The sequence below is a fragment of the Nannospalax galili genome, unplaced genomic scaffold (genome assembly GCF_000622305.1).
Source record: "Nannospalax galili isolate Female #2095 unplaced genomic scaffold, S.galili_v1.0 scaffold381, whole genome shotgun sequence".
Classification (NCBI taxonomy): domain Eukaryota; kingdom Metazoa; phylum Chordata; class Mammalia; order Rodentia; family Spalacidae; genus Nannospalax; species Nannospalax galili.
Genome location: NW_008347312.1, coordinates 3,908,194 through 3,917,993, shown reverse-complemented (window position 1 = coordinate 3,917,993; position 9,800 = coordinate 3,908,194). Strand labels below are relative to the sequence as shown.

The 9,800-nt window shown below is 47.2% G+C and overlaps 1 protein-coding gene across 2 annotated transcripts in view; it reads left to right on the top strand.

The window, feature by feature from the left end:
* The window catches only part of Tmc5 (transmembrane channel like 5), a 72,901-nt gene that overhangs the window by 60,017 nt on the left and 3,084 nt on the right, over positions 1 to 9,800 (top strand). For both annotated transcript variants that reach the window (XM_017800816.1, XM_017800815.1), the window contains one exon: positions 2,136 to 2,240. In XM_017800816.1, the coding sequence (XP_017656305.1) occupies positions 2,136 to 2,240 (105 nt within the window). The remainder of the gene's footprint in view (positions 1 to 2,135; positions 2,241 to 9,800) is intronic.

The window sequence follows — 9,800 nt, the reverse complement described above, 5'->3', positions numbered from 1 at the left end:
TCTCTCTCTCTCTCTCTCTCTCTCTCTCTCTCTCTCTCTCTCTCTCTCCCCACACACACCTGTATAGACAATAATGGAAATTTCCAAACATAGTCCAAAATACAGAGAATAAATTGAACAGTGAATTTCCATGTCCCCATCATCCAGCATGTGTGTGCATGTGTGTATGGGTGTGTGCGTGTGCGTGTGTGTGTGTGTGTGTGTGTAGTGTGTGTGTACACCAGAGGACAACCTTGGGTGTCGTTCTTCCAGTGCTTCCCCCCTCCTTTTTTTGGTCTTTTTGAGACAGGGTCTCCCTGTAACCCCAGCTGTCCCGGAACTCACTATGTAGACCAGGAATGTACACACCAAAACAAATAAATACATTTTCAAAACATCCAAACCTCTGAACTTGCTCCCTTCTTTAGAGTTTTTACAATTTTTTAAAATTTATGTGTATGAGTGTTTTGCCTGCACGCATGTACATATACCCATGTCTTGCAATGCCCATGGAGGCCACAAGAGGGCATCAGATTCCCTGGAAATGGAGTTATAGATAGTTGTCAGCTGCCATGTGGGTGCTGGAAACCAAACCCAGGTCCTCTACAAGAGCAGCCAGTGTTCTTAACCACGGAGCCATCTCTCCAGGAATACCGCCCCCCCTTATTTTAATGAGATACTGTCTCTCTTTGGCCTGGCACTCAACCAGCTACCACACCTGATGTTTTTTAGATAGGTTCTGTGGATCAAATTCACTCACTACAGACTTTGTATCTCCCCAGCCACTGCGGACATTTACTTACTCTTGTTTCATCCCTGTCAATCTTTGTATTATTTTAAATAACTCTCAGGCTTTATGTATTAGTTACTTCTGTCATCACTGTAACAAAATGCTTGACAGAGCAGCTGGAATAGGAAGGATTTATTTTGGCTTATGTGGTGCGGAAGGCAGGAGCATGCACCAGAGCCCCCTCACGTGTTGGCAGATCAGGAGGCAGAGAGCTTGAACTAGAAATAGAAGTAGGCCTCACCTTCAAGGCCTGCTCCCTGAAACCCACTTCTGCTAGCTAAGTTACAATCCTAACAGTTCTAGAACCACACAAGAGAATTCCAGTTCCTAAGGGCAAGCTGTTCCTTACAGTAGTAGTCAGGTAGTAAATGTAGATGCAATGAGCAAAATAGAAAGTGATCTTGAAGCAGATACCACAGAAAGAATTTTGTTAAGTAATTATTACAGTGGTGGTTGTTGGAATAATTGTTACAAAAAAGATGATAAATGTTATGGTTCAAAGTTTAAAGAGAAACATAGAATTGTGGTCACCATGCCTGAGTAAGGGAGACATCTACTCATCTATCTCTACTCTTTTCTGTCATCAGGGTTCACAGGAAAGTGATTACAGCCTCCTGGGAGAAGCCGTGTCCCCTTCCTTTGTTCCTCTTTGTTTTTTAATTTTTTATTTATTATTATTTATATTTTATGTGTATAAGTGTTTTGCCTGCATGTATGTAAATGCACTTGTGTCATGCAATGCCTGTGGAGGTCAAAAGAGGGTGTCAGATCCCCTGGAACTGGAGTTACAGATGGTTGTTAGCTGCTATGTGGGTGCTAGGAACAGAATGTGGGTCCTCTGCAAGAGCAGCCAGTGCTCTTAACCGCTGAGCCATCTCTCCAGCCCGTTTGTCTTTGAACTGTTGAATCCCAGATCTTCATTAACACAGATAACTGACTTTTTTGTTTTTAATTTTATTTATTAGTAGTAGTGTGTGTGTGTGTGTGTGTGTGTACATGTGTGTCCACAGCATGTATGGAGGTTAGAGGACAACTTTTGGGAATTGCTCTCTCCTTCCACCACAGGTCACAGGGATTGAACTCGGGTTGTCGGTCTTGGGCAGCTAGAGCTTTTACCTGCTGAGTCATCTCACCCACCACAAGATAAAAAATAACTTTAATAAATGAATCATTCTTTACATCTTAGGGGCAGAACACTAAGCTTTAGCTTTCTCAATAGAAGGACTGGGCAGACCCAAGCAAGATTATTCCCAATAGGCACTGGGGCAGGGAGCTTGCAAGTAGGGGAATATGGAAAACCTGTGTCCTAGGCCTTCAGACAGTGGCAGGAAAGTTGACATTTGTTTATTTTTTTCCTCCTTGACAGGAGGGTAAAGATAAGATGTTTCTGATAGAAAAGTTGAACAAGCTGCAGGATATGGAGAAGAGGACCAACCCCAACGCATTTATCCTGGAGACGAGAGAGGTGGAGGTAAGGCCACAACTGCCTTGGGACCCCAGAGGCAAACACTTGCCTGCTTGTGAAAAGTGTGTCAGAGAACAGAGGCCTAAGGATCTTCTCCCACCCCCTCCGCTGTTTTGTGAGGTGGTGTCTTGCTGTGTAGCCCAGGCTGGCCTGGAATTCAAGATTCTTCTGTCTTAGCTTCTTAAGTGCTGAAATTACAGGTGTGCATCACTGCATCTGACTAGGGCCCTTCAGTTTTTATCTTACGCATTTCTGTGTTTTTTATTTAAAAATTTTTAAAAAATCATTGTTCATGTTCCACAGCTGGCCTTGGTCTGGGTAGGTGCTGGGTTGTTGTGGACTAAAGAGAGCTCTGCTCTCATGGCGGTCACATTTACTTTATATAACCCAGGAACACACAAGTGTATCCCCCTGATCAGTCATCACTTTAATATGCCAACAGTTATACCTGCATCTGCTAAGACCTTAATTACTGAATTATGAAAATAGGACTGTATTATGAAAATGGTGGCATAACTTCCCCTCCCTGAACACTGTATCCAGGACATAGTTGCATCCTGGATCTATTTGTGCATTTGACTTATTTCCAGGTTTTTAAAATACTAAAAATGGTATTCAATGAAATGATTTTATTATAATTGTTAGCATAGATTAGTCAATATATTAATAGTTGTTATTCTGTGGTGCTGTGGTTGGAAGCCAGAGCCTTGTGTGTGCCAGCCAAATGATCTTCCACTGAGCCACAGCCCCAGTGCTATTTGTTATAATCATTCCGAGTATTTTTGCTTCCAGGACATGTACATATCAGGTTATAGATATTCTTGTATCAAGGTCATACAATTTTTTTAACCAATTTCAGTTGGTGCTGGAATATACCAGTAAAGAGTAAACTCTCCTTAATACAAAAGTCACTTGTGTGAGAAGTCCTATCAACAACATATGCTATGTTCTGAGTGACTGGGTAGTGGTGAACACAAAGGGGGTGACGAGGTATCTAATAATAAAATATTATACACAAGACAACTTAATATTAAGCTGGGGACCAGGAGTGTCCTGATTCCTTAGAACAAAGAGTACTGGGTCTCTAATTCTCAGGGTTTTATTCATAGGAATGGGGGTGCTCTGAGCAGGTACTCAGGAACAAAGAGTAGGCAGATCAAAGGACATTTCTCTGCAGAAGCTCAGGAAAAAATTAGCAATAAAGTGTGGCCTGTTTGCAAGATAAAGAGCAAATGTTCACACAACAGTGTAACTAAGGCCTAGTTTTTATCTAATCCGAACATAGGGACACTGAACTTCAGAATCTGCCTCCACATGTGTGCCTATCTGGCCTTGCAGTCATTGGCTACTGGTAACTTTGCACATGCAGTCAAGCATGCTTTCTGCAGAGTTCAAACAGGACAGTGATCTCCAACAAACATAGTTTACTATCTGTGTAAATCAGTACTGACAGTATATGAATACTGCCCAGCTCAAATCGTCAGAAGTCAGGGATCATATCTGTACCCTTGTTGTTGTACCTCATCCACTGGACCCCAAAAAGACCACCAAGGACCCAACACACCAAAATGCAAAAGCAAAGGTTTATGGTTTATTCGGGCTTGTCCCAGTGCATGGACGACCGGTCGGAGGAGGAGTTGAATGGTAAAGAGGGCTCCAGGGTCTCTCCCTGCAGCATATAGCCATAGGCCCCATGTGTGTCCTACATCCCACCCCATAGACTGTTTTCCTTTCTCAGTGAACCGAATTATGAGGGGGTTGCACCGTGGTTGGGTGCAGGGCCCCCCCATACCTCCTCCAGTGGTCCCTCCCCATCCCAGGGTGGTAGATTCGGGGGCCCGTTGTAGGGTTATTAGATCCCCGGTTGATGACCCTTTCCACCAGTATGTGCCAGTGGTCTCACAGCCCCACTTGGCGCAATAATAATCCCCAGGTCCCCCACATTTTTTATTAACTTGACTTCTGTGTCCGTGGCCTGGACAAAAGTAGATGGTGAGGCTTTGCATGTGTGATCTGGGGCTGGTGTCATGGCAGCCGAAGGGAAGAAAGGGGATCTGGTCGTGAGGTTCCCATTCTCCTTCAACGATGTCACAGAGGTCAACCCAAAGGTTGGGGTACCAAGTGTTGGGAGAGGCTGTCTTGGAGGTACAGTTGATGACCATCCCCGTGGCAGGGTTGGTGATTACCCAAGTTAAGTTAAGGGGCATATGGGGATTCATGTTACTTGCAGGAAAGGTGCCATCAGCTGACAAGCAGTTCAACGTCAACAACAGACAGGTTAGCAGGAAGGGTCTCGTTGGATACAGAGCTTGAATGGATTCGAAGGGTGTGGGGATGCCTTCCAGGTGTCTCCCTTGTAATCCTCTGGGACTGCAAACGGGTCGGCAGGTTTTGCGTGGGAGTAGTGCACCCAAGCTGTGACGCCATCCACTTTGAGTGCAGTGGGAGTCGTCAAAAGGATCACAAAGGGGCCCTTCCATCTTGGCTCGAGATTTTTCCGTTGGTGTCTGCAGATGAAGACCCAGTTGCCCGGTTTAAACCTGTGGGGTTGCGGGGGAACAGCAGCTTCATATATGTCTCTGAGTTGCGGCCAGACCCGTTGGTGGGTTAGCTGCAACCATTGGAGGGAGTCCAGTAGGTCCTGGTCTCCCAAGATCAATACTAGGTCAGCTTGGAGGCTAGGTATCATAGGAGGGGGGTTTCCATACATGATTTCAAAGGGGGTCAAACCCATCTGGTATGGAGTGTTTCTTACTCTAAAAAGGGCAAAGGGGAGGAGAGCCACCCAGTCTGCACCAGTCTCTAAAGCTAATTTGGTTAAGGTCTCTTTTAGAGTTCTATTCATTCTTTCTACCTTTCCTGAACTCTGGGGTCTATAAACACAATGTAATTCCCAATTGGCCCCCAGTACAGTGGCTATTCCCTTGCTCACCTGAGAGACAAAAGACGGCCCATTATCTGATCCAATTGTATTTGGGAAACCATACCTGGGTAGGATTTCTTCGATTAGCTTCTTGGCCACCATGTGAGCAGTCTCATGCTTGGTTGGGTAGGCTTCAGTCCATCCAGAGAAGGTGTCTATGAATACTAGTAAGTATTTATATCCAAATTTTCCTTGTTTGATCTCAGTGAAATCGCCTCCCAATATGTACCCGGTCATGTCCCTCTGCTCCAGGATCCTGGGTTAGCATGGGACGGAGCTGAGTTGGTTAATGGCAGGCATGACAATGCCTAACAATTTCTTTCGATTGCTTGATTTCCTTCCTGAATTTTAACTTTGGCCCTTCTTAGTAAGTCTTGCATCCTTCAGGTGCCCATGTGTGATGCTTGATGTATTTTCTTGAGCAATCTTAAGCCTAAATTCTAAAGTAGGATAACTTTCCCATCCATTGTCCTCCACCAGCCCTCTAGGCATTGAGTCATAGGGAGAATGTATATCCAGGCTAAGTCCTCGGGGCTATAATGGGGAGTTTTAGGCAGATCCCTTGCTCCAGGATCAACAAGAATGGGCAGGATTGTGGAGGTCAGGGCTATTTCTTTAGCTGTCCTGTCAGCCAGATTATTTCCCTTCTGGGTGGGGTTGTTTACTTTTTGGTGACCCGGGCAGTGGATTATGGCTAGTTTTGTTGGGCCCCAGAGGGCTTGCAGGAGGTCTAAGATCTCATTTATTTTTAATAGTCTTTCCTTCTGCAGTAAGGAGGCCCCTCTCTTGATAGATGGCCCCATGAATATGGGCAGTTGCAAATGCATATCTGCTATCTGTGTAGACGTTGAGTCTCTTTCCTTTACCCATCTTTAGGGCTTTGATAAGTGTGATCAGTTCGGCTTTTTGGGCTGATGTACCTATTGGCAGTGGCTCTGCCCAAATGACTCTCAAGGTGGTTGTGACCACTCCCCCAGCATGCCTTTTACCATTTCTGATGAAGCTGCTTCCATCTGTGTACCAGGTTTCTTCAACGTCAGGCAAGGGAACATCCTTCAGGTCAGGTCTGATGCAATGAACCTGTGCCAGAATTTCAGTACAGTCGTGGAGTGGGTCCCCAAGATCGGGATCTGGCAACAGCATGGCTGGGTTCAGGGCCGTTGGTACCTGGAAGGTGATCCTGGGTGGATTTAGGAGCAGAGCCTGATAATGAGTTAATCAGGCATTGCTCAACCATCAATCGGGGGGTTGCTTGAGCACCCCCTCAAAGGCATGAGGGTTTGCCACAAGCAGGTCCTGTCCCAGGGTTAACTTGTTAGCATCCTTAACCAGCAGGGCCACTGCTGCTATAATTTGCAGGCAGGGGGCCATCCAGCTGCTACAGGGTCTAATTTCTTTGATAGGTATGCAATAGATCTCTTCCAGGGGCCTACTCTCTGGGTGAGGACCCCTTTTGCAATACCTTTACGTTCATCCACATATAGACAGAAAGGTTTACTTATGTCTGGTAGGCCCAGGGCAGGGGCCTCTAAGAGCTTGCGTTTTAGGGTTTCAAAGGCCTCTTGCCTTTCCTGCATCCAGTTGAAGTCCTGTCCTTCTTTGGTAGCCTCATATAGGGGTTTTGCAATTTCAGCGAAGGGGGACTGAGCAATTCAGCAACGTGACTGACCACCAGGTGTTCCAAGAGATTACTGCATGACTTATCTTTCTGAGAACTGTTTGCAAGGGGAAGAGAAAGATAACCTTGCCATAAATTCTTTCTCAAGGTTACTGGTGTAAGCAGAATGTCCTGCTTAAGTCAACTGTTTGTAGAGCTATATTATATTTTTTGGTAATGATTGTTGTTTCTCCAGCTCCCGACACACATATAGACAGAAAGGTTTACTTATGTCTGGTAGTCCTAGGGCAGGGGCCTCTAAGAGCTTGAGTTTTAGGGTTTCAAAGGCCCCTTGCCTTTCCTGCATCCAGTTGAAGTCCTGTCCTTCTTTGGTAGCCTCATATAGGGGTTTTGCAATTTCGGTGAAACCCAAAATCTAGAGGTGGCAGAACCCCGTGGTACCCAGGAATTCCCTCCCTCCACCTGTTTTCTGGAGGTCAGTGCAGGTATCTTTAGCACAGTCTCTTTGGGGGCCTTAGTCAACCACCGCTGCCCCTCCTTGAGGATGTACCCTTAGGTAAGTCACTTCTTGCAGACATATCTGAGCTTTTTTTGCTGAGGCCCGGTATCCCAAGTCCCCAAGTATGTGGAGTAAGTCCTCTGTCCCCTCCAGGCAGGACTTCTGGTCCGGTGCTGCAATCAGTAAGTCATCTACATATTGTAACAGGCTTATGTCGGGGTGTTGGGCTCTGTACTCACCCAGATCTTCATGTGGGGCCTCATCGAATATAGTTGGAGAATTTTTAAACCCTTGAGGCAGCCACATCCAGGTCAGCTGGCCATTGATTCCTAGCTGGCCATTGATTCCTGCCTCCGGATCATGCCATTCAAAGGCAAAGTAGGGTTGACTGCTGGGAGCTAGTGGCAGGCTGAAAAAGGTGTCTTTGAGATCCAGAAGTGTATACCATTGTCGATCTGGTGGCAGGGTACTGAGTAACGTATAAGGGTTGGGGACAGTGGGATGAATGTCAATGACTCTCTTGTTCACCTCCCTCAAATCTTGTACCGGTCTATAGTCCCTGGATTGGGGCTTTTTGACAGGCAGGAGTCAGGTGTTCCAGGCCAACTGGGTCATTCTCAGCACCCCCAGTTCCATTAATCTTCTGGTATGTGGAGTAATTCCACGTTTTGCCTCTAGGGGCATAGGATACTGGCACACTTTAACAGGGTCCGCCCCTGCTTTGAGTTCAACATATACAGGAGGCCTGTGTCCTGCCAGACCCATACCCCCTGTTTCTGCCCAGGCTTGGGGAAATTTTTGGAGCCAATCTGATATATCGTTGGTGACTAGAACCTGAACTGGTGCCCCGTTGTGAAGCAGGGTGGCTCCTTTAACTGTGAAGTGGATCTGTGCCCTCATTTTTGACAATAAATCTCTGCCCAGAAGTGGGTAGGGACATTCTGGGATTACTAGAAATGAGGGGCTACCTGGCCCTTCCCTAAATCGGGGTAGTCCATGAATAGGACTTTGTTCCTGTTGCCCCCTGTACCCATGTAGTTCTGGAGGACACTGGCCCTCTTGGCTCCAATAAAACCGAATTCTGGGCACCAGTATCCACCATAAACTCAGTTGTTTTCCCCTCTATTTTCAGGGTTACCCTGGGCTCAGGGAGGGGACCTGAGCCCCGTCTCCCCTAGTCACTGTCTTCACCCTCAATTAGAGCTGGTAATACCTTAGCTGATTGCTTATTCTTCTTGGGGCAGTCCTTCACCCAGTGCCCTTCCTCCTTGTAGTATGCACACTGGTTTTTCCCTACCTTATTTCGTGGTCTGGATCCCACCAATGAGCTCACTCCATACTGGGGGTTGGTTGCCAATAATATCTCTCTGAGGTCCTTCTTGTGGCGGGCCTGCTGTCTCTCCAGGACCCTGGTCAGTCTTGCTCCCTGTCTTTTTTCTTTTTTTCCCTCTCTTTGTTCTGCTGTCTCCCTTCTATTATAAACCTTTTCTGCCACTGCTAGTAAGTCCCTAAGGTTCTTTTCTCCTAGTCTATCTAAAGACTATAACTTTCTCTTGATGTCAGGGGCTTCCTGGTTAACGAAAGCAAACAGCACAGTTTGAGCTGATTCCTCCACTTCTGGGTCATACGGAGTGAATTGCCAGAAGGCATCTTGTAACCTCTCTAAGTATGAGGCTGGGCTCTCTTTGGGCCCCTGTCTGACATCATAGACCTTAGACATATTGGTGGGTTTTCAAGCCGTCATTTTGAGACCCACTAACAGAGTCTGGCGGTAGACCAGGAGCCTCTCCTTACATTCTGCCACGTTGTAGTCCCAGTTGGGATAGCTAGGGGGAAAGCTGGCCTTAATGATGCCTGGGTCTGTGGTAGGGTTCCCGGTGGGGCCCGGAACCAATTTCCGGGCTGCCTCCAGGATCCTTTTTCATTCCTCAGTAGTGAACAGGACACTCAGGAGCTGGTGGCAATCGTCCCAGGTGGGCTGGTGAGTGAAGAGAACAGTTTCCAATAAGTTAATCAAGTCCCTGGGGTTTTCAGAGAAAGGCGCATTCTGTGAGTGCCAATTGTAAAGATCACTGGTGGCAAAGGGCCAGTAATGAAAGGGCTAATTGCCCTCTCCATCTGGGGGCCCCGCCGGCTGGAGGGGGAGGACAATGGTGTCAGGCTGGGGGGCTTCCCCCCTCTGGCTCTGTGTGGCCTGCGCAGGTCCCTGTGGAGGTGATGGTGGCTCCTCAGGGTTAGGAGGCGGGGCCTTCACTTGTGGCGCCATTGGAAGGGTGCCCACCTGAGAGGAGTAGGGTGGGGGAAAGATGTCGTTCTCCTCCGCGCCTCCCTGGAGAATGGGTTTCTCTTCTGCCTGCAGGGAGGACCTGCAGGGGTGGAGGCGGAGCAGTTGGATTAATCAGGGGAAGGAAGGACTTGACCCAGGTGGGGGGTCGTTCGATGAGGCCTCGCCAGGTCACGATGTATGGGATCTGGTCCTGGTGGCCCATCCATGGGCAGAAGACGTTGTCCTCTACCCTGGAAATC